The sequence below is a fragment of the Castor canadensis genome, chromosome 17, assembly GCF_047511655.1.
Source record: "Castor canadensis chromosome 17, mCasCan1.hap1v2, whole genome shotgun sequence".
Classification (NCBI taxonomy): domain Eukaryota; kingdom Metazoa; phylum Chordata; class Mammalia; order Rodentia; family Castoridae; genus Castor; species Castor canadensis.
In genome coordinates, this window is record NC_133402.1 from 47,502,860 (window position 1) to 47,525,954 (window position 23,095).

Here is a 23,095-nt window from a genome sequence, read left to right on the forward strand (position 1 = left end):
GTCAGTTAATATCTTCATTTCACACATGCATATGTGGAGGCCCTCTACCCAAGGTTTCAACACTGACTCATAAACAGGTGTCTGGGTTGGGGGCCCCAAACCTGCCACCCACAAGGTTCTCTCTCACTGCCTCCAAGATCTGGATCTGAGAACCTGAGAAGAAGCCAGTCTTACCAAGGATAGGGACTACATATCCCATCTTGGCTGCAGCTCTGCAAATCTACTTTCTTCTTAATGTAACACTTTGCCCTAAAAATGAACTCCACCTTCAAAGAACCAGGGCTAGGGTAAGTAAAGCCAGGATCCAGGAGGATCTCAGCTTTGTTCCCTGCAGAACCGGGGCCAGCTCTACTCCCTCTCACCCAGCAGAAAAGGCTAGAGGACTGCCCCACTTTTGAGAGGGTGAAGCAGAAAAGACAGAAATCCATGACCATAGAAGGTCATTGTGCTAGACACATCACATATTGCTATATATTCTTCTCTATCTAACAGCTAATAATGAGGTCATAAGCCAAATTTCAACTCTACAGATAAGCAGAGGAGGCTTAGACCTTTAAAGATTGCTCCAGGTTCCCAGATATGATGCATGGATCTGAGGTTTAAACCAGATCTGCCTGACTCCAAAGCCCAAGCTCTCTCCATTACACCCCAGGCCTGTATTCTGATGGCAATCTGTGTATAATGGAAGGAAGTCTCTTCCTGTAGACTTATTCCCAAGCACCTGGAGGTGAAGATCAGGCCCTCAGAAACAATCCAGGGTCAGAGACAACTCAAAGCATCACTGCAGGTTTCTTCAGCCCGTGTTTCCAGTTCTATTAAACAGGGGTGAACTAGCCAGGTACCGGTGGCTCATGCCTGTAATCCTAGCTATTCAGGAGGCAGAGATCAGGAGGACTGAGGTTTGAAGCCAGCCTGCTAACAGTTTGTGAGACCCTATCTCAAAAAAACCCTTCACAAAAAAGGGCTGGTGGAATGGCTCAAGGTGTAAGCCCTAAGTTTAAACCCTAGCTAGCAAACAAACAAACAAACAGGAGTAACCTAATACCAACCTCAAAGAGCTGCTTTGGAGTGAACACAGAGTGAGATTCTGCCTCAAATGGCCATGCAAGTGTCAGGACTGCTGACCTGCAATAGGCTCCCAGGTCAGTATGTGGTGACCTCCTGGGTTGACTTTGCAACCATGCTATTGTGCATGGGGATGTGGTCAGGCAGAGTGGGGACGGACACAACTTCCTGAGGCACAGGCAGGCCAGGGATAAGTCTAACTCCTCACCCAGAACACTAAGCTGTTCTCCACAGCCCCCTTCCCTCTCACCATGGCCCTCCCTCCTTCATCCAACACTTTCTGGCTCTCCCGTTGGCTCCTTTTGCCCTCCCCCACACTGGCCAGGGACCTGGTGTCCCCATCAGACAGTACTAACTAGTGTGTGCCCTCTACTTTCGCACTGCTCCATTCTCCATGCTGCACATCTCCTAAGTGTGCAGACCCCAACTACAGCACTCCACTCCACAGGGTACACACACAGGAGGCCCGGAATCATCATCTGCTGGAGGCAGCCATGAAGTCAGACTTCTAACCCCAGGTTCCCAAGGCTGGTCTGATGGCCTTCTGGATCTCCAACCACTCTCTCTTCTCAGCTCTCAATAAATGAGATTCAGGTAGAGACATGGTTTCCCAGGAGTCAGGCAAGGGGAGCACTGTCCAATAAAGTAGCCATGTGGCTGTTTAAGTATAAGTTAATTAAAATTAAATGTCATATTAGCCACATTTTAAGGGCTCAAAAGCCACATGTGGCTTGTGGTTACTGCTGGGCAGTATAGATTACAGAAACCCATTTCTGCACAAAGTTCTACTGCACAGCCCTGCTTTAGTCTCTCGCTGGTGAAATTCAGGAATTGCTGCTGAACCTGAAAGCTGACAACCAGCTCTCGGCTCTGAAGTCACGTCCAACCCTGAGGGGCTGGTCAGCCAGAAGGTTGGCCTCTCTTTCCACCTCAAGGCAGCCAAATGCTCCAGAAAGTCAGCAGCCAAAGGGTGGCTGTGCCAAATTAATCACATTTAGAGCGCCTCCATTTGGCCACTGAGAAAGAAAGAGGTAAAAGAAGGACAAAGTGGCCTCACGCTGCCCTGCTGAACAGCATTAGAAAGAGATGCCACAGAGCTTCATCCACACAGCCTCAGAATAGCTCACCTACTCACTCAGCTTGGAACATCTGGAAGAACATCAGAAAAAGTATTTCAAACACAATACAGAAAGTGTGCCTAGGCTGGCCTTCTCCTGGCCAGAAACCCTGCGGAACTGGCTTCTGTGGAACTTGGCCACGAAAAAACCTAGACCTGCACTTTCAGACTGTGCCCTGGCCCCAATCCTGCCAAGCGCCTGCTGTCAACCCCCCTGCAGCATCTCCATTGTCACCTGTGCCCCTGAATGTTCTCACCTCTGAACTGCTCTCCTAGAACACTTTCCTTTCCAGCTCCCTCACCCCTGCCCTCTGGCTGAGCTCAAGTTCCCATGAAGCTCCCCAAACCTGACCTGGCTTCCCAAGCAGCGAGCCCCAGCAGCAGTCTAATACTATACAGTCTCTCCACCTGTCCCCCAGGGCTGGCTGACCAAACCACACACGCTGGTTCAGGCAGAGCAACCAACCCCTTGAGAAGGGGAATTCTGTAGAATTCCAGATGTCACTGACTTCCCCTCCAGGAGCCCAGGCCTCCCAGCACCTCTGAGCCTCTTGCCTGCTCCCCTCACAGGTGGGCTGAAGGGAAGTGCTTTGTAAAATGGCAGATTTGTGTGACTACCACAGCTTTATGTTGAATGATACACAGAAATAGTGCGGCCCCTCATCTTGCCTCTCTGCCTCAGCCACAATCTCAGGACTCTGACTCATCTAGAATGCCACTAAATCATGATTTTATAGTCTGGTGGAGGTGGAGAGGAAGATAAAACTGTGAGGGAGACTGATTCCACACCCAAAATCCTGAGGTCCCCAGCAAAACTAAAGAACTCAGAGAAGGACCTGCCACTGAGTGCTAGGGGACCAGCAAGGAGCAGAACCCACAGGGCAAACAGGGGTTCCACTGTACAGGTCAAGACAGTGCTCAACCCTGGACTTTGTTGTCACATCAAAAGACTGAACTAAAAAACGTGGAGCACTTCCTTCCTGAGGGAGGAGGCTCCCAGGGTCTTATCTGCCACAGCAGGCAGCTCACACTTCCTCCCCAGACTTCCCACTTACTTGTTCAGCAAGAAGCCACGGTGGGCCGGAAAATTAACTCAGACTAATTTAAACCCTTGCTTATCGTTCAGCAGGCATTTACTTTTATAAAGTCACTTAAAGACTGAAGGCTGTGGCAGAGCATTTACCTAGCATGTGTGGAAAACAAAAAGGAGAAGAAAAAAGGCCAGCCATGGTGGTTCAAGCCTATAATCCTAGCTATTTGGGAAGCAGAGATCAGGAGGATCACAGTTAGAGGCCAGCTTGAGTGGGTAAGCAATTAGCAAGACTCAATCTCAACCAATTTAAAAAAAGAAAACAAAACTGGGTGTGGTGGGGCACATCTGTCATCCCAACTATCCCAGCTATGCAAGAAGCATAAATAGGAGAATCACAGTCCAGGCTGGCCCAGGCATAAAAGCAAGACCCTATACAAAAAATACCTATAGCAAAATAGGCATATGGTAGCATGGCTCAAGTAGTACAGTGCCTGCCTAGCAAGTGTGAATCCCTGAATTCAAACCCCAGTTCAAAAAAAAAAAAAAAAAAAAACAGAAAGAGAAAGTTAGTTGGGTGCAGGTAGCTCACGCCTATAGTCCTAACTACTAGGGAGGCTCACATTGGGAGGATCAAAGTTCATGGCCAGCCCGGGCAAATAGTTCAAGAGACCCCATCTCCAAAATGACTAGACCAAAATGAAAATGGACTGGAGGTATGTACAGCTCAAGTGGTAGAGTGCCTGCAAAAGAAGGTAAAGAACCTGAATAGACACTTCTCTAAAGACAATACACAAATGGCAAATAAGCATGTGGAAAGATACTCAACATCACTAATTACCAGGGAAAAACAAACCAGGAAATTCTCACCTAGTAGGATGAGTATTATTTTATTTTGCGGTACTGGGGCTTGAACTTAGGTCGAACATCTTGAGCCACTCCACCAGCCTGGGCTGGCTTTGAACCGTGATCCTCCTGATCTCTGTCTCCTAAGTAGCTAGGATTACGGGTGTGTGCCACCTGCGCCCAGCTAGTATAATTTTAAAATCAAAACAAAACAAAAAAAAAAAAAGTGGGAGAGGAGGGAAGTAACAAGTTGAAAAGGATGGGGAGAAATTGGAATCCTGAGCATCGCTGATGGGAATATAAAAAGGTATAGGTGTTATGGCAGTTTGGTGGTTCCTCAAAAAGTGAAACAGAGGCTGGGGATGTAGCTCAGTGGTAAAGTGCTTGCCTAGCATGTCTGAGCCTGGAGGTTCAATCCACAGCACCCTCTCGCCCAAAAAAAATGGTAGAGTAAAAACAAATGTGAGACAGACAGAAGGTGGGGGGAGGGAACACAGAAACTGCAAGACTGCAGTCATCCTTATCAGTGGACGGAGGGCAAGAAAACAATTCAAAGGATCAGGCAGCTTATACTGGGGCATTTTCTATATAGATTCTCCTTGAATTTATGATGGGATTTATCCCCAACAAAACCCCATCATAAGTTAAAAATATCATTAAGTCAAAATGTATTTAAAACCCCAGTTCCACCAAAAAAAAAAAGACAAAAAAGCCGCATTTAATACACCTTATTACTGAGTATTAAAGTTTAGCCTAATCTACTTTGAACATGTTGTAATAGCCTACTCTGGGCAAAAAAGCATCTAACACAAAGCCTATTCTATAATAAAGTACTGGGTAACTCATGGAATTTACCAAATACCTGTAGCCAAAAACCACTGGCAACACAATACCATGGAGGACATCAGTTGTTTCCCTTCTGACCACCTGGCTGAGCGGGAGCTGTGGCTCACTGAGCTGCCCAGCATTAATAGAGGATTGGACTACACACAGCTAACCCAGGAAATGATCTGAATTCAAATTTAAAGTACGTCGACAGAATTTATGTCACTTTTACACCATGGTAAAGTAAAAAATTCGAAGTGAAGGGCTGGCTGAGTGGCTCAAGTGGTAGAGCGCCTGTCTAGCAAGTGTGAGGCCCTGAGTTCAAATCCCAGTACAGCCAAAAGTGCTAGGCACTGGTGGTTCATGCCTATAATCCTAGTTACACAGGAGGCAGAGATCAGGAGGATTGTGATTTGAAGCCAGCCTGGGCAAATACTTGGTGAGACCCTCTCTGGAAAAAGCTTTCACAAAAAAGGGCTAGTGGAGTAGCCCCTGAGTTCAAACCCCAGAACCAAGGGAAAAAAAAAAACCAAAGTGGAACCATTGTAAATTGGGGACTGTTTTTTTTTGAGCAGATAATTCACAAAACCCAAGCACATAGTGGCTAGGCATGTAATTCAGCGGTAGTGTTTGCAAAGCATGCACAAGATGACTGGGCTCAAGTCATCATTGCCCACCCACTCCACCCCCCACCCTAAAACAAAAAGAAAGATAAAAAAAAAAGCCTATCATGAGGAGCTTCTCAACCCAATCCCACCTGCATCTTAGCAACCACTTCAACTCAGTGTGCAGAAGAGTTACCACCTGTTCTCATGGTTTCTCTCTGCCCCTAACACTCGCCTAGTCATGTGACTATGGGCAAATCCTGGCCTGGGTGCTTCTCCCTATAAATGAACAGAAAAACCTTTGCCCTACCTACTTATCAGGGTTGTCATCAATAAGACCAGACAAGCCAGGAAGGTGATATCATTCACCATGCTAACTCTGAAAATGCTTGGTGGCTTTAACAAAGAAAATTAAGTCCTTAGAGCTACAGAGAAAAACAGGACTCCCACCTCCCTTTCCTTCGTGGGCTATCTCCATCTTAACACTAGACATAGTTTGCTTGACTACTGTCTTCTCAATTAAATGGAAGTTACTTGGGGCAGGCTGTCTGCTCAATGCTGGACCTCCAGCACCTGAATGCTTGCATACAGCAGGTACTCAATATACAACTGTAAAAGGAATGAGTCACCAGCTCCAATAACCCATTTTGAACCAAACCAAACAACAGTTTGCCAAACAACATGACTTCAGAGCTTAGAAACTGAAGGGTCAAGAAAAATATGCTAACTTCCCTTTACTAATCAGGAAAAAGACTAAAAAGAGTGGCAAAATCAAGAGCCCCTGGAAGCCAGGTGCAGGTGGCTCATACCTGTAATTCCTAGCTACTCAGGAGGCAGAGATCAGGCGGACCATGGTTCAAAGCCAGCCCAGGCAATAGTTCTTGAGACCCTACCTAGAAAATACCCAACACAGAAAAGGGCTGTTCAAGTGTCCTACCAAAAGCCAGAAAAAGACATTATAAGAAAACTATGTGGCCCAGCACTCCTGCCAAGGCAGGAGAATTACAAGCTCCAGTCCAGCTTGGACTACATAATGAGACTCTGTCTCAAAAAGAAAAAAAACAAAAAAACAAAAAAAAGGCCAGGGATATAGTTCAGTGAAGAAGTGCTTACCTAGCAAAATGGATCAAAAGCATAAGTACAGGAGCTAAAACTCTCATAAGAAAGAAAACAGAGGGAACTGGACACCAGTGGCTCACGCATATAATCCTAGCTACTCAGGAGGCAGAGTTCAGCCAGCACGGGGAAACAGTTTATGAGACCCTATCTCAAAAAAACCCACCACAAAAAAAGGGCTGGTAGAGTGGCTCAAGGTGTAAGCCCTGAGTTCAAATCCCAGTATCAAAAAAAAAGAGGGACAGCTTCATGATCTTGGATTTGGTAATGGTTTCTTTAGGTATGTCACCAAAAGCAGAATCAACAAAAGAATACGTAAATTAGACTGTCAAAATTTAAAATTTCAGCCAGGTGCCACTGGCTCATGCCTGTAATCCTAGCTACTCAGGAGGCAGAGATCAGGAGGATCGTGGTTCAAAGCCAGCCTGAGCAAATAGTTCTCAAGACCCTATCTCAAAAGAACCCATCACAATGAAGAATGGCTCAAGGTGTAGGCCCTAAGTTCAAGCCCTGGTACTGTCAAAATAAATAAATAAATAAAAATTTCATGTATTAAAGGATATCATTAGGAAAATGAAAAGACTTGCAAACAATGTATCTGATAAGGGGTAAATATCCAGAATATATGAAGAATTCTCACAATTGAACAACAAAAACAAAAAGTTTATCACAACTAAATTTAAAAGGTAGGTAAAGAGAACCAGGGGCTCATATGCCCTAGAATCCCAAGACCAGAGGATCATGAGTCCAAGGTCAGCCTAGCAACACAGCAAGGCTGACATAGCAAGAACAGGTCTCAAAAAAACACAACTAACCAAACAAACCACCACCACAACAACAAAAACAGGCTGTAATTTAAAAAAAAGAAAAGGGCTAGAGGTATGGCTCAAGGGGTAGAGTACCTGTTTTGCAAGCATGAAGTCCTGAGTTCAAACCTCAATCCCATCAAAAAAGAAAGAAAAAAGGAGGGCTGGTGGAGTGGCTCAAGTGGTAGACTGCCTGCTTAGCAAGTATGAGATCTTGAGTTCAATCCCCAGTACCACAAAGAAAAAGAAAAGAAAAGAACAAGTGTTCGGGAGGATGTGGAGAAATTGCAATCTGCCCACTGCTGCTGGAAATGTAAAATTGTGCAGCTGATGGTGGTTCCTCAAAAAGTGAAAACACAGAGGGGATGTGGTGGCACAGGTCTGTAATTATAGCACTTGTAAGTCAAGGAAGAGGCAGGAAAATCCAGTTCAATGCCAGTCTGGGCTACATCGAGACCCTATCTTTAAAAAAAAAAAAAAGATGGATAGACAAAATGTGGAATAAACACACAACAGAGTATCATTCGGCTTCAAAAGGAATCCTGACACATGCTACAACATGTATGAACCTTGAAGAAGCCATGCTAAATGAAATTCTCTATTATTCTACTTACATAAGGTACCTACAGAAAGTAGAATGGTGGAGTTTCCAGGGTCTGAGAGGAAAGAGAGATGATGAATTACTGTCTAATGTATAGTTTCTATTTGAGATGATGAAAAAATTCTGGAAATAAACTGTGCTGTGGTTACATAACACTGTGGACATACTTGATGCTACTAAACTGCACACTAAACTAGGCGCCAGTGGCTCCGGCCTGCAATTATAGCTACTTGGGAGGCCAAGACCAGGAGGATCTTGGTTCAAGGCCAGACCAGGCAAACAGTTTGTGAGAACCCAATCTCCAAAAGAGCCAGAGCAAAATGGACCAGAGGTGTGGCTCAAGTGGTAGAGCTCCTGCTTTGCAAGTTTGAAGCCCTGAGTTCCCACTTAAAACAACAACAACAACAAAAAAAACTGGGCACAGTAGTGCACACCTGTAATCCCAACACACTGGAAGCTGAGGCAAGAAGATATGAATTAAAGGCCAGCCTGGACTACATAAGTGAGAATGTCTGTAGAAAAAAAAAAGATTTTTAATTATAAATTTTATATATTTGACCATAATTTTAAAAAAATACAGAGAAAAAAATAACAAGCCTTACTTCTAGTTCATTGAGAAGAATTCCTTTTTTTTTTTTTTTCCTTAAATAGTACTGGGGTTTGAACTCAGGGCCTTGAACTTGCTACACAGGTGCTCTACCACTTGAGCCACACCCTCAGCCCAAAAATTCCTTTAAAGGTCAGTTCTCCAGAGGGCCTGGCACACCCAGGCAATGGCTTTGAGGACACTACCTTGTTTCTTGTATTGGGACCTAAAACCCTACCCCAATAACTGAGCCCTGAATCCAAACAGCTCCAGTGGACTAGTTACTGTTTGAAAAGCGGAGCCTGAGCTTCCCTGGGGCAGGCAGTTTGGGGGATAACTGTCTGATGGGTTCCACAGGCTGCCAAGAAAAGCAGAAGCCAATCTGGCCAGCTCTCACTATTGCTTCCTCTTTCTCCTTCCCACACTACATCAGACAGCTAAGCAGAAAGGAAAACAGGCCAGACTGACACTCAAGGGCCCGCTTCTCTTTTTTGAAGCTCAAGATGGGAGGGACTCCTTGTTTTCCCTCACCTCTGCCACCCCTAGATATTGAATATTCTTTGTACTTCCTAGAGCGAAGGACACAGCTTTTGTGCATCCAACGACAAAGCCAACAACCTCCACTCTCTGTGGTCTCTAGTGCCCTTTCAATATAGCTTATCCAATTAGATCTCAAAAAAAAAAAAGTGAAAATGAATGTGTAGGGGTTTTTCTTCCCCACTAGAGACACGAAGAAACCCAGACTCAGGGTCATGAAGCAACTTGTCCCAAGTTCATGGTCTGCGCACTGGCAGTGAACTTCAGAGTTGTCCTTCTACGCCATTACTTTGGAAAGTAAAAGCAGATTCAGACTATTTGGGCGGCAAACGAAAGCAAGGGAAAGTGAAGTGCTCACGAATCTGGCAACTAATAGGACTACTAAACCCACTGCCAGAGAAACAGTCTGTGGAAGAAATAAGCATATCTTCTTTCCCTGCAGCAACTCCCCACCCCCACACACATTTTTTGTTTTGCATTTTCTTTTCTTATTATTATAAATAGAATTTTACTAGGATATACTCATCATACGGGGGGAATTCATAATGACAGTTCCGATTAGGTGCACATTGGTTAGATCACCCCATTTCTCTGCTCCTCAACCCACTCCCTGCCCCACTTAAAGCAATTGCAAAAGGTTTCTTTGTTGTATTTCATGTAAGTACATGAAATTAATCAACCATATACCCTCACCTTAGCCTCCTTCATTCACCCTCCCCTCTCTCACTAGTAACCCCCCAAACACACACTGTACCTATTTTACAGTCCTGTCTTTCATTATTAATATTTGAGTTGATGTTCAAAGGACTTCTTCACGTGTCCCCGCTGTGGGGATACTTTACTTTGCTCCATTCAACAATCCCTCTTTTGCATTTTCAAAGACTCCTGCTGGGCGCCCAGACCAGACACAGGTAGACAGGGAAGGATCTGCCAGACTCAGAAAATCTAGCTGGGGGGGAGTGAAAAGTCGACGGGGACACCAAGAAACGGAACAAATCACGCCTAGCCCAAGAGGCATCTGAAACTAGAAGTGGAGCTAGCAACAACCCTGACAGAAAGGAGGCTAACGCGCCGCTGCACGGCCATGCCTGCACGCACGCGCAGAGGCAAATCTGGAGTGGGGGGCGGGTGCCGTCACCTCGCGCATGCGCTCTGGCCGCCTACGCATGCGCGTCTCGGCAGCTTTCGTTCCCTAGTAGTCCCCAGCCCTCCCGCAGTCCCCTAACTCGTTACGCAGACTACCTTGGTTGTAGCCGTCACCCTGCGTTCCTCACCTTGCGCCCGGTTTTCTCCCGTAGGGCCTTCAGCCGTTCCTTTCGGCGCAGCGCCTCTTCCTCTAGGCGGCCCACACCGGCCGTAGCAGCCTCCATCTTGCCTGCGACCCCCTTTTCTCTCGTCAGGCGTCACGCAGGAATAGAAAGATGTCTCAGCCAATCCAAGGACGAGAATAGGAGAGCAGGAAGCCCCAGAGCCAATGAGTGATGACTTGCTGTAGGAGGCCCGCCCTTTTGCTCTTGGACTACTGGCAACGCTAGTGTGGACCCAGCAAAAAAAAAAAAAAGAGAGGCAAGAGGGGGAGGGGGGCAGAGGGGGAGAGAAAGCTGCAAGAGCAATCAGACCTTAGAGAAAGAGAATATTGTGCATCGATAACTCAGGTTTGGCTAAGCCTTAATCTCGGCTCTGTCTCTTCCGGACTCTTAGAATGCCCTGACCCATCCTTACTCACTGTCCAGAAGCGCGAATGCTTTTAAGAAATCTCTGAACTCCCGGGTATGGTGGCCATGCTTGTAATTCAGCACTTGGGAGGCTGAGGCAGGAGGATCGAGAGTTCGAGGTCAGCCTGGGAGTTTCAGGCCAGCCTGGACTATATAGTTAAGATCCAGGTTTGTTTGTTTTGGTTTGTGTTTTTGTTTTGGCGGTATTGAGGTTTGAATTCAAGGCTTCACACTTACTAGGCATGCCCTCTACCACTTGAGTCACTCCACCAGCCGTTTTTTGTGTTGGGTATTTTTGAGATAGGGCCTCACAAACTATTTGCCTAGGGCTGGCTTCAATCCGCAATTAGATCTCTGCCTCCTGCGTAGCTAGGATTACAACCATGAGCCACAGGCACCTTGCAAGACTCTGTTTTTTGTTTGTTTTTGTTTTTTTTAAACAGAAACCTTCCCTGGCTCTCTGCTCTGATCCCACTTGAGGATCCGATATGAGGTCTGCCTCTCCCCTCCTATACAGCTGTCAGGGATCCTCAAATTTACCTGACCAAGTGCTCCCCTCTTTGTCTACCCTTAGCTCATACAAAGCCTGCACAGTGTGGGATCTGGCAGTATAGTCATTTTCCTCTGGTTTATAAGCCAGACCCTCTTCTCTTGTCGCCAGACCATCTTCTCTTGTCCCCAGCCCTTCCTGGACCGTTAAAGTACTCAGAGTCAGGTTCCCTGCCCTGCAGAAGAGCAAAAGCCAACCTATGCCAAGTGGGCCCAAAGGAACAACTCCCTCCTCCCAGTTTAGGAAGAGTTGGTTTGTGTATTTTGTTCTTGTTTGGTTTGGCGATACTGGCATTTGAACTCAGGGCCTTGCACTTACCAGGCAGGTAATTTATCACTTGAGCCATGCCTCCAGCCCAGGAAGAGTTGGTTTGGCCTGCACTGCTGCAGGTGGTCACAGTGTATGCCTCTTCCCACACCCCAAAAAGTCAAGGTCTTGTTTCCTGCATTAAATCAGCACGTCTTGATAAACAAAACACCTGGGCTGAAGTCATGTTCTTCTATCAGTGTGTGGAGGTCCCCAAAGCCATGCCCACGCCAGAGATTAGGCCAGGCCTCCCTTTCCTCCTCCCCCCACTCCCCTTTCCAAAGGATGACTAGCCTCTTTGCAAGAATGTTCTCTGCCTGGGCCTCCCTTATCAGACTGGCTGCAAATGGGCAAGTGGATGCCCACTCCTCCTCTTCCCAAATCCCTTCAGAGAAGTCCAAATGCCACATACCCCTGACCACTCTCTTGACCCCACTCACCCGCTTCTGTCTAGGCCCTCTCCATCAGTGGGTAGGGTGCCCTGCCAGGGCCTGACATGCAGGTTTTAGATGTTGAGGAAATTTCAGCTCAGAACTAGGATGGATGGAGAGGAGAAAAAGCATGACTGAAAGGGCCACCCAAACCATGAGGACAAAACAGGTCAGGGATAGGAACAGGTCTTTCTTCTCTTGGCCACCCAAAGTCTAGGGGACTCTAGACTGGTCAGTTCCTAGGGGAAAATGGCACCTCTCTTGGCCTGGCAAACTCCCCCCTCCAAAGGGCCTGATCCCGGCCTAACACCAGGGGGCCCCTCACTTCACAAGCAGACTGGGCACAGGGAAGGGGACCCAGGGTGATGGTGACAATGGCCCAACAGAGACTCAGTCAAGTCTTGGTTCCTGTCCCTACAGCTCTTATGGTCCTCATTTGGCCCGTCTGGGCTTCAGTTTCTCCACCTGGAAAATGCCATGAGGCATCCAGCTCATGAGGTTAAAGAATCAAAGATGGATCCTCCCACAAAGCGCTTAGAAGAGCAGCTGGCACGTGGTTAGCACTGCAGGTGGTCATCAGGGTGGTGGTTATTACATCTCAAGGACCCTGACCATTTCCACGCGGCCTGCAGCCCCTTCCCAGAATGGCAGTAATTTCAGGCCAGGAGTGTTGTGCACCCGGCAGATCCAGACCCAAGGAAGCCATGACCGCTACCCCCAACCCCGGCCGGGGAAGCTGAATGACCCTTGCAGAGGCGCTGGTGGGGCGCGGCCTGCTGGGGGCGGGACGGCAGGACGACCTCCAGGGCCGCCCTGACCTCAGGCTCCTCCTCCCGCCCAGCTCCCCGCCCTCTGCACGGTCCAGGAGAGGCGGGGCGGCAGCGGCGGCGGCGGCGGCGGCGGCAGCGGAGTGCAGGAAGCCGGGCGGCGGCCGGTCGGGAGGAGGAGGAGCGTTGTAGACTTTGGTAGCTCAGTGCGGCTGGGGCCGGAGCCGCGGACTTCCCCCCAGCACTACTGCGCCGCTCCGCCCCGGAGTGACGCCCTCCGCCCATGGGCCTGGCCGGAGGCAACCGGCGGGCGGCGCGGAGGAGGCGGCGACAGGTGGCGCACAGCAGGGCCAGAGCCGGGTCAGGCCATGGCCGCCTCGGAGCGGCTGTACGAGTTGTGGCTGCTCTACTACGCTCAGGTGAGCCCGCCCCGCCCGGCGCCCCCGCGTCCCCGCGCCCCCAGCGCTGCGCGCCGTGTGCCTGCTGCACCTGCGCCCCGCGCTGCCGCGCGCGGGCCGCGTACAAGCGCGCGCACAGAGCCCCGGCTCTGCACACACGTGTGTCCACCGGCCCGTCGGGTGCCTTAGGCACTTATAACTTGGGGGACATCGCTTGCGGGTGCGCCCTTCACGGCAAGCCCTCTAGAGGAACCGCACAGCCTGAGTCGTGCTGACCGGGCACTTCCCCCTTTTACAGTTGGGGAAACTGAGGCTTGGAGAGAGACCGACTAAGTGGAAAAGGAGAGAGGGACTCAGTTTGCATGTGAGCTGCCTCGACTGTGAGCACAGCCTGATTATGTGGTCGTGTCTGAATGGGCTGGAGGTTGCCGCAGGCTGGGTTCCTCCTGCAGGTCTGACTTAATTCACTTCAGAATCCCCCCTTCCCCCATCCCAGAAGTGGCAGAGATGAGCTCCTCCTGTACTTGAGGCAGCCCCAGCTCGACTCTGGAGTGGGCAGGGTGCGTGTAGGGTGAGCCTGAAAGGGATGGAGGGAGGTCATTTCCTCTTGAGTCCCCACTCCTGTTTCAGAGACTATCTCAGGGACTTCAGAAGGTGAGGGGAGTGACTCTGCCCCTGGTGTTTCTGATCTGGTGTCCCCCAAACACGCATAAGCCCCACTTTCCTTCTGCACTGGCAGCTGGAGGGGGGATCCCAGGGTAACTCCCTCTCTGCACCTGCCTGGCACCGTGGTGTGCTCCTGGCTCAGGTGTGCCCTGGGCACAATGGACCATTGTGTGCCCCTGAACAGCTTGTCACTGGGGGAAGTTCATGCTCACACCAGCTGGCCCCCTGTGAAGAGACTGACTGATGTCTCCTGGGGACCTAGAGTGCAAGCCACAGGGCCACACATTGCCTCTTTACTCCACTCAGGTCTTGGTACAGCCTCCCGGAACTGGACCTCCAGCAGGGTTACCTCCCAATGCCCTTCAGCTGAGCTCTGCTTATGGTCACCCTCTACCCCATCATGATTGATTTGTTTAGCACTTGTATCTGTGCTGGATCCCCCCCCCCCCATCTCGCCCAAGCTCCTCACCTCGCTGGGCTGCTGGTAGTCTTGAAAGCCTGGGCAGCCAGAGGGCAGCCTGGGGCCAGGCCAACAAATCCAGGATGTGAGAGCAAACCAGGGTGCTAGGTGGGGCCAGTCTTCCTGGGGAGAGGAAGCCCGGCCAGCCTCCCTGTACTACCTTCCTGCCCGCCAGTTCCTGCTTCTGGGACACCAGCCCACCCCTGTGTGCTGGACTCCCAGAGAGGGACAGCAGTTTTGAACCCTGCTAAGGACGTGTGTGTGTGTGTGTGTGTGTGTGTGTGCCCGCGCGCGCGTGAGCACGTGCCCTCGTGTGCTTGTGCTTAGGAAGGGGGGGTGAAAGTTCAGGGTGGAGCTGATACAGGGTTTTAAGAGACCCTCTGTTGGTGGCTATGGCCACCCAGCCAGCTTCACCTTGCCCCTCCCTTCAGCAGTGAAAGCTGACATCAGCTGGCAAACCTGTTTCCCCAGTTGTGGGTTTGGTTGAGGACAGAACCTAGATCTAGTGCCTGCCCAACCCGCCACCCTTCCTCTCCCTTTAAAGACCCCACATTTGGGTCTGCCTTACTCCAGTGGACCTTGCTGTCCTGGGGGCTATGGGAAGCAATGGAGTGAAGGAAAGAGAGGGAGTGTCAAAGTGCCCTGGACACCACTGGAACTTATCAGGGCTCTGGTGGAAAAACAAAAGTAGGGTCATACCAAGATCAAGAAGAGTTTTATTTAGCCTGAAAAAGTTTAGTCTGTGGGCAGGAAACCTCGGGTGGGTCTTAACCTGCGACAGCACAGGCTATTTCTCCTTGCTTTCTGGCACCTCAGATTTAGTAAGTACTCCTTGGACATTAGCTTAGTGAATGAGGAGATGATGGTCCCCACAGTAGTGACCAATCAAGGAAGTTATCCCAGAGTTGGAGTGTCAAGGGATAAAGGGACAGGATCAGCAGGAGCAAGCACATGGCAGTGGGAAATACAAGAAGCAAGTTGTCAGGAGCAGGTGGCAGGGCAGAGGTAGCCCAGAACACCTGGTGGATGGGTGAAGACACATCCTGCAGACTTGGAACCCAGCAGGCATCCCTAGAGAGGGCATAAGGAAGGACATGAGAGGACAAGGGGACTGGGACAGCACCTAACAGGCTGGCAGTTGGGCAGCATGTACAAGTTAATGCAAAATAGCATGCAAATGAGCAGCCCCTTTGCAGGCTGGAGCAATGGTGCTGTCCCCCAGTGAGAGGGGGAGTACCAAGAGCGAAGGGGCACTCAGGGTCCAGGGCAGGACAAACACTCAGGATCCAGGTGGGAAGTCCATGCTGAACTCTCCAGTTATACCATTGAAGACTCAGGGTTCCAGGAGGTCAGGTCAGAGCAGGAGTTGACCTTGCCCTGCACCACCCCTCACTCCAGTCCCTGACCATGGGCTCCATCACCTCATGGAAACCTGGTCAGGTCCTCCGCTGCCTTGGGTTCTTAGCTGGGTCCAGTTTCTTCCTGGATCTCAGTTTACCTTCTTGAAATGGGCAAAGGGGAGGTGGACTCACCTTCTGTATACTTGGTCCCCTTCATACTCCAGAGTGGTAACTGGTTTCTTCCTGCCTCTGTTGCCAAGGTAACTGAAGAGGGAGGGACTGAGGTAATGGGGAGATTAGCACAGAGCCTAGGGTTGGAGGAGAAGCTGGTAATCCTTGGAGTTGTTATGGCAACTGAGGAGCTGATGGGGAAGTGTAGCGTCCCCATGGAAACAGGGTCAGTTGCTATGGGCACCCTGGAAGGAAATTCCCAGTTTCCATAGTGATAAGACAGGGGATGGTTAAGTCTGGGGGGTGGGGAGGAGGTGTTATTGGGATCAGAACACCTTTTAGCACCCTTCTCCAGATAAGGGCCAGAAATTGGCCCAGCCACACAGGCACTTAGACCGCTGTCCTCACTCGTGCCTGCCCATGGTAAAGTTCCCATTTTCCTGCTGCATCCCATGGCCTGAAGTCTTCCAAGCCTGGTCTCCAGTCCTTGTGAGGTAACCAGAAGCTTCCTTTGGCTTGATTTTTCCCTGCCCCCATGATGCTGGGTGAGTGCCCCTAGGCCTGAACAGATCCGTCTCACCTGTCCCGTTTCTGCTTCTCTGTCCCTGGAGATGGGGCACTCAGTACCACCCAGGCAGCACTGACCCCTGTTGAGCGTGATTGTTCCAAGCTCTTTCTTAGGACCCACAAGCATTCTACTTCCTCTACCTAAAGCAGCTACCTGGGAGAACCCAGAAGGCCTCAGACAGTGAGGAGGAACTCCTGGTTGCTCCACCCCCATGCTGTGCTGGGTGGGTGTGGCTGAAGAGCAGTGAACAAAGGGATTGTTTTGTTTTATTTATTTATTTGTTTGGTGGTGGTGGGACTGGGCTTTGTGCTTGCAAAGCAGGTGCTGTGCTGCATGAACCACAGCAACAGTCCATTTTGTTCTGGTTATTTTGGCGTGGGGGTCTCGAGAACTATTTGCCCAGGCTGGCCTCAGACTATGATCCTCCCAATCTCAGCCTCCCAAGTAGCTAGAATTACAGATGTGAGCCACCAGCATCCGGCTTATTTTATTTTTAATTAAAAAAATAATTTGGCCTTGCATGCTTGCTAACATTCCACCACTTGAACCATGCCCCCAGCTCCAAGGGGGATTGGGTTTTTTGTTTGGCAATACTGAGGTTTGAACTCAGAGTCTTGGACTTGCTAAGCCAGTGCTCTATTTGAGCCCCATCCCCAGCCCCAAAGGGGATTTAAAAAATTTATTTACCTTTTTTTTTTTTTTTGCAAGGTTTGAACTCGGGACCTACACCTTGAGCCACTCTACCAGCCCTTTTTTGTAATGGGTTTTTTTCAAGATAGGGTATCGAGAACCATGTGCTGGGGCTGGCTTCAACCTGCGATCCTCTTGCTCTTTGTCTCCTGAGTAACTAGGATTACAGGCATGAGCCACAGGCACCCAATGAGAATTGTTTTAAAGAGGCAGTTGAGGCTCTGAGAGGTTCACATTAACTTAACAGCTGCCTGGTAATTGAGCAGGGACTGGACTCCAGAACCTATTCCGTCAGCACTGATTCTGTTAGTAACTCAGCCTCTGAGGCCCCAAATGAGGTGGCATTTGGAAGACTGCTGGCCCTGGTGTTTCAGCAGAGTTAACATGGAGGAAAAAGCTTGGGCAGACCAAGTAATGCATTTGGACTAGGGCATTCAGTGGGTTTGAGGTACTAGGCTGGAGATGAAGAGACACCACCCATGCAGTGCCTTGGATGTGAGGGAACGCTGTGGACAGCCACCCTGTGAGGGTGACTGATGTCTTTTGGAGGCCCTCTGTGTGCTGGGCTTGGACTAGGTCAAATAGAGTCCAGGGACAACATTGTGCCAGGCGGCTTAGTAGGCACTGTCCCTCTGGCAGACAGCCAACTTCCCCCCATGCCACGGCCACCTGCCCTTTCCTGGGTTACCTTAGTGTTTCAGACAAGGGGCAGGGTTGAGGATTGAGCCCAGTGGGGCGTTGGGTTGGTATCCATATTCCTTCTCAGAGCTAGACAGGGTAGGAGGGACCAACTAGGCAGAGGTCCTGAGAGGAGCACAAGGAACCCAGGCACCACAGCTGCACCGTCTAGGATCTGGACCCTCACATGCAGCAAGGCCATCCTTCCCGTGCTCCACCTTGCTCTGTCTCCTGCAGGGACTCTAGCGCTGCAGCCTTAAGACACAGAGACCAGGTCAGAGATGGCCTCTTAAGGTGAGGTGAGACCCAGAGAGGTGGGACAGGTATTTACTACGTTGCTGCTTAGCTCTATGCTTTAGAGACCCTCTCATGTTTCCCCAAGAGCCCACGAAGGCTGTCTTGAGTACCCCAGTTCTGAACCCAGCTCAGCTTCTATTTGCTGGAAGTTTACAGGACTGGACAGAGCAAGGATGTGGCTCCAGGACAGAAAGGAGTGTGCAAAGGGACAGGGACCTGCCTTGATCTGGGAAGACCTACCCAGGTGATGCCCATGAAGAGGGTGGCAGGTTCCTTCCTGCTTAAGTACCCAAAGCCCAAGTCACCATGGCAGTGAGGGTAGGGCATGCAGAGGCCTGAACAAGAGGATGGGCAGAGGCTGGACAGGAGGCCTCGGAGTGTCAGGCTCAGCAGTTGTGAGTGTTTATTCTGGAGGCAGGGACAGAGCTGTGGTGGCAAAAAGGCCCAAAGGACTGGCTTAACTGGGAGTGGCTTGGGGTAGAAGAGGGAAGACAGTGTAGGACTTTTTATTTATTTTGCAGGACTAGAGTTTGAACTCAGGGCCTCACCTTTGCTAGGCGAGCACTTTGTTGCTAGGCTAGCCCCTGTTGGAACATTTTTTAAAGGCATTGAGCTGTAGAGGTCACGGATCACACAGTTAGCTTAGACTGACTAGCATCTTTGAGCGGTCCTGGCCTCGAACAAAGGTCTGGTTTCTAGCATCCTGAAAGGTACACTGAAGCCCCTCTGGGGTCTCCCATGTACCTACCTGTAATGGGAAGGTTCAGAGGAAATGGTTCAGGAGCCCTGGCCTATTAGCTTTCCATTGCTGAGACAGAATCAACTTAAAGGAGAAAAGTTTGGCCCACTGCAGTGGCTCACACCTGTATCTCAGCTACTCAAGAGGATCATGGTTTGAGGCCAGCCCAGGAAAAAAGTGAGAACCCCATCTTAATTAATAAGCTGGGCATGGTGGTATATGCCTTTGAACCCAGCTACAAAGAGGCAGTAAGTAGGAGGATTGCTGGCCCTGGGCAAAACATGAGAACCTACGTGAAATTAAGGCAAAAAAGTCTGGGGGCATGGCTCGAGGGGTAGAGCGCATGACGCTGAGTTCAAACTCCAGTACTGCCAATGATTAATTAATTAATAAGGAAAGTTTTACTTTGGCTTACAGTTTCAGAGGTTTCAGTCCATGGTCAGCTGACTCCTTGCTTTTAGGACTGTGGCATGACGGAAGCATCATGGTGGAAGGGCACAGCAGAGGAAAGCTGCTCACCTGATGGCAATCTCTGGAAGCAGAGAAAGGAGGAGGAGGGGGGAGAGAAGGGAAGGGGTTAGGGATACGACATAGGCCTCAAGGGCACGCCCCCATACCCACTCCCTTCAACTAGGTCCCACCTCCTAAGTTTTTGTTACCTCCCAGTGGCCCATCAAATTATGAAGCCATTGATGGATTCATCTGTTGGTGAGGTCAGAACCCTCATGTTCCAAAACCCAACCTCTAAACATTTGCTGCATCGGGGACCAAGCTGTCAACACGTGAGCTTTTAGGGGATATTCCAGATCCAAACCATAACATCTGGCCTCCTCTGGTGTTTCAGGAACTGGGGAGGGAGGCTGTCAGCAGCAGGGGGTGCAGAGGTCAACAAAGGTAACCGAGAGACAAAAAGTTGCAGCGATGTGGGCCTGCTCTTTGGTGATCATGGTCCCTTTTTGGGTTGCCTGACATTTGGGTTTGTGCTACAATGCACAAGGAAGGGACCCAACCACAGAGTGGACGGCTGTTCTGCCTAGGTTTTTTGTGGGCCTGCCCCAGGTCCACTGTGGTCCATCCAGGTCTGGCCCTGTGTATGGGGACTACAGGCAGGAAAAGCAAGCCATCCATCCAAAGGGAGACCTTGGTTGTATGGTGCATGGCTCCTGGGAGAGCCTTAGGCCTGGTGGGTGCTGACCGTGATGGGTGCCTTGCCCCCGCATCCTTTTCCAGTTCAGGCCTCGATACACCTCACAGGTTGCTTTCTGGACTCAAGTGGTTGGGATCCCTGGGTGGGGCCAGCAGGGAGGGGAATAAGGGAGGGGCTAGTGTAGAGGTCAGGACCTACCTCCTTGCCCTGCAAGTGGCCTTAGGTTAGCAGAGATTAGTAGCAGGCTAGGATTTACCCAGCTGTGTCTCAGAGCACAGACCTTTGGAGTTCAGAGCATGGAAGTGGTCAGGGCATGGGAGGGGTCAAAGGTCTAGGTGAATCCTCCCTTTAGCCCCTGGGCCTGAGGCCTTATGTCCAGGCTGAGGAGTTGTGGGAACTTTGCATGAAGGGTACCTTAACAGCAGGTATGGGAACCCAAACTCAGACTGCTTGCAAAATTAGCCCCACCCAGGCTAGAGTGACCACGCCCCTCAGTACTCCAGGCACCGCCCCCAGCGCCTGCCTGGTCCCCAGCTGCCTTTTGGGCGGGGGCCCTGGGTGCACCGGGCTCCCGCCCGCCCCACATCCCTGCGGTCTGCCGGGAGGAAGAGGCCCCTTCCCCCACCGTGACTCTGCGCTTCCTGCCCCTGCCGGGCGGGAGGAGACAGTTTCCCCGTTCACACCAAAGTTTCCCTGGTGGCGCCCATACTCGGGCTCAGCCGCTGTCCCCCTTGTCCATGGAACCAGCTCTGGGGCCCGGGGTCCAGGTAACCAGCAAGGGTGGGAGGAGGTTCCCAGGGCAAGGAGGGGCCTTCTACAGCAGGGATGCTAGCCTGTAGTAGTGTGGGTATGCTCGGGGTGCCTTCCCAACAGTGCACATGTGCCCTAGGATCCACAGTGGAGGAGGGTTCTTGGAAGTGGTGGCTGCAGAGTTGAGAGAAGGTGGCAGTGCAGGACCCAGCTCAAGGGTGAGGGTAGGGGGAAGCTGGTGGGTGGGAGACCTCCTGCCCCAGCACCACTGTGGGCCACAGCCACACCCACCTAAGTCCCTCCCCTGTCTGTCAGTCCTTTCTGGGTGGCCAAAGAATAGGGAGGTGGAGGCAGAGACTGGGGGTGGGGCTGAGAAAAGCAGATGGGGTCCTGCAAGAGTGGTTAACCTACTACAACCCTCTGGTGCTGACCTTCCAACTTCCTGTCTCCCCCACCCTACCCTTCCCTCCTCTTCACCCCCACTGTTTTGCTTGTAACCTTTCCATCCTCTGTTCTCCACCTGTCAACATCTTGTCTCTCTTCTGCTCACTGTATGCCTCTGCCCCCCAACCCCCCCAAATCCTTTGCCTACAGAAGGACCTAGGCTACCTGCAGCAGTGGCTGAAGGCTTTCGTGGGAGCTTTCGAGAAGAGCATCTTACTGTCCTCCTTGGAGCCACAAAGGTGAGGCTGAATCTGTACAGAGGGCAGAGCCATGCAGGGAGGCAGAAGGGTCTTCAGCTCCCCAGTGACTCTCCCTCTCTGCAGGCCAGAGGAGGCGGGTGCAGAGGTTCCCCTGCTACCACTGGATGCCCTGCATGTGCTGGCCGAGCAGCTGGACCAGGGGGACCTGGAGCAAGCCTTGTTGGTGCTCAAGCTCTTCATTATTCTATGCAGGTGCTCCCTCTCCGTGTCTGTCCCATGTGGGCCTGGGAGGAGTAGGTGGTATGGCACATTGGTGTGACTTCTCCCATCCTTCTTGCCCCCAGGAACCTGGACAATGTAGAGGCAGGCTGGGGCCAGGTGCTGGTACCTCGTGTATTGGCGCTGCTCACTGGGCTGGTGGCTGAGGTGAGGTGGGCCCCCTTGGGTGAAGGGGTAAGCAATAGCTGTGTCTGTGGCAAGGCTAACCCTCCTTCTCCCTCCTCCCCACACTGCAGCTGAAAGGACCTCCACCACCACAGGAGGACCGTGGGACCCAGCTGGAGAATGTGGCCCTGCATGCCCTGCTCCTCTGTGAGAGCCTTTTTGACCCCTACCAGACCTGGCGACGCCAGCACAGTGGGTGAGAGCCAGCCCTCAGGCAGGGACCCAGAGGGAACTGGGGAGAAGATGGGCTTTGGGCTAAAGTCCTATGGCAAAGGTGTGGAGGTGGATGGGACTGGGCCTGTGTATAAGCTATGGAGCCCAGTGCCTGGCCTCACCTCCCCATCCCACAGGGAAGTCATCAGCTCCAAGGAGAAGAGCAAATACAAGTTCCCTCCTTCAACTTTGCCTTCTGAATTCAGCGCCTTCTTCCAAGGTCAGGCTCAGCCCCTGCCCTACCTGGCCCCACCCCCAAACCTAGTTCCCCTCCTGCAGTTCACTGATCCCATGCACTAGACTGGTGGCTGCTTGCAAGCCTGGGAGAGCCACACATGTCTAAAGACCAAGTAGATAGATGTTCAGGGGCAGAGAAAAAAGAAAAGGCACGTCTCAGCAAAGTAATTTCTTCTAGCCGGGCACTAGTGGTTCATGTCTGTAATCCTAGCTACTCAGGAGGCAGAGATCAGGAGGCTCGTGGTTCAAAGCCAGCCCGGGCAAACAGTCTGTGAGACCATTTCTTGAAAAAAACCCTTCACAAAAAAAGGGCTGGTGGAGTGGCTCAAGGTGTAGGCCTTGAGTTCAAACCCCAGGACTGAAAAAATAAAGTAATTTCTTTCTTAGGCAGGGGGTTGACCTGCCCCCTGGATTTCCCAATTTCCTTCCCTCCTGGGTCCTCTCAGTCACTTATACCCCTGCTCTGATCTAGTCAGCCTGAAAACTCCCTGGTCCCTGTAACCTCCATCTTGTCTCTACCCCCTCCTCAAGACTCTGGCTACACTAGCTGTCTCCATTTGTTCCTTCTCTCCTGGCAGAGTGGTGCCCAGGACACCTTCAGCTACCTCTTCTCCTTGGTAACCTCCTCTCTCCTCTCATTGAAGAGACATTTACTAGCACTTGAGATGGGTTCAGGGCAGGAAGTGGCCTGAGCAGAGGCAGGCAGGACTGGCTGTGGGAAGATAAAGTCTTTTGGTGTATTCAGTGTGT

General features: G+C 50.8%; 2 protein-coding genes and 1 long non-coding RNA gene across 9 annotated transcripts in view; 1 reads left to right on the forward strand and 2 right to left on the reverse strand.

The window, feature by feature from the left end:
• The window catches only part of Ccdc12 (coiled-coil domain containing 12), a 49,872-nt gene extending 39,303 nt beyond the window's left edge, over positions 1-10,569 (reverse strand). Inside the window, exon 1 of the mRNA XM_020177941.2 lies at positions 10,409-10,569. Within this exon, the coding sequence (XP_020033530.1) occupies positions 10,409-10,504 (96 nt within the window). The 5' untranslated portion in view covers positions 10,505-10,569. The remainder of the gene's footprint in view (positions 1-10,408) is intronic.
• Positions 10,570-13,026: 2,457 nt separating this feature from the next.
• Nbeal2 (neurobeachin like 2) overlaps positions 13,027-23,095 on the forward strand; it is a 28,967-nt gene continuing 18,898 nt past the window's right edge. For 3 of the 6 annotated variants that reach the window (XM_020168333.2, XM_074059451.1, XM_020168337.2), the window contains exons 1-6: positions 13,028-13,322; positions 21,402-21,490; positions 21,575-21,703; positions 21,796-21,877; positions 21,967-22,091; positions 22,246-22,328. In XM_020168333.2, the coding sequence (XP_020023922.2) occupies positions 13,272-13,322; positions 21,402-21,490; positions 21,575-21,703; positions 21,796-21,877; positions 21,967-22,091; positions 22,246-22,328 (559 nt within the window). In that variant the 5' untranslated portion in view covers positions 13,028-13,271. Of the gene's footprint in view, positions 13,323-20,737; positions 20,825-21,401; positions 21,491-21,574; positions 21,704-21,795; positions 21,878-21,966; positions 22,092-22,245; positions 22,329-23,095 lie in introns of those variants that run through there. The other 3 variants (XM_020168335.2, XM_074059452.1, XM_074059453.1) reach the window with 2 other exon arrangements.
• On the reverse strand, positions 15,189-16,892 carry LOC141418546 (uncharacterized). 2 transcript variants are annotated; one of them, XR_012443178.1, is made up of 3 exons: positions 16,519-16,892; positions 15,960-16,031; positions 15,189-15,498 (listed from the first exon to the last, which is right to left on the reverse strand). It is a non-coding gene; the product is annotated as an uncharacterized lncRNA (long non-coding RNA). The 2 variants fall into 2 exon arrangements; XR_012443177.1 differs by having other exon boundaries at positions 15,960-16,046.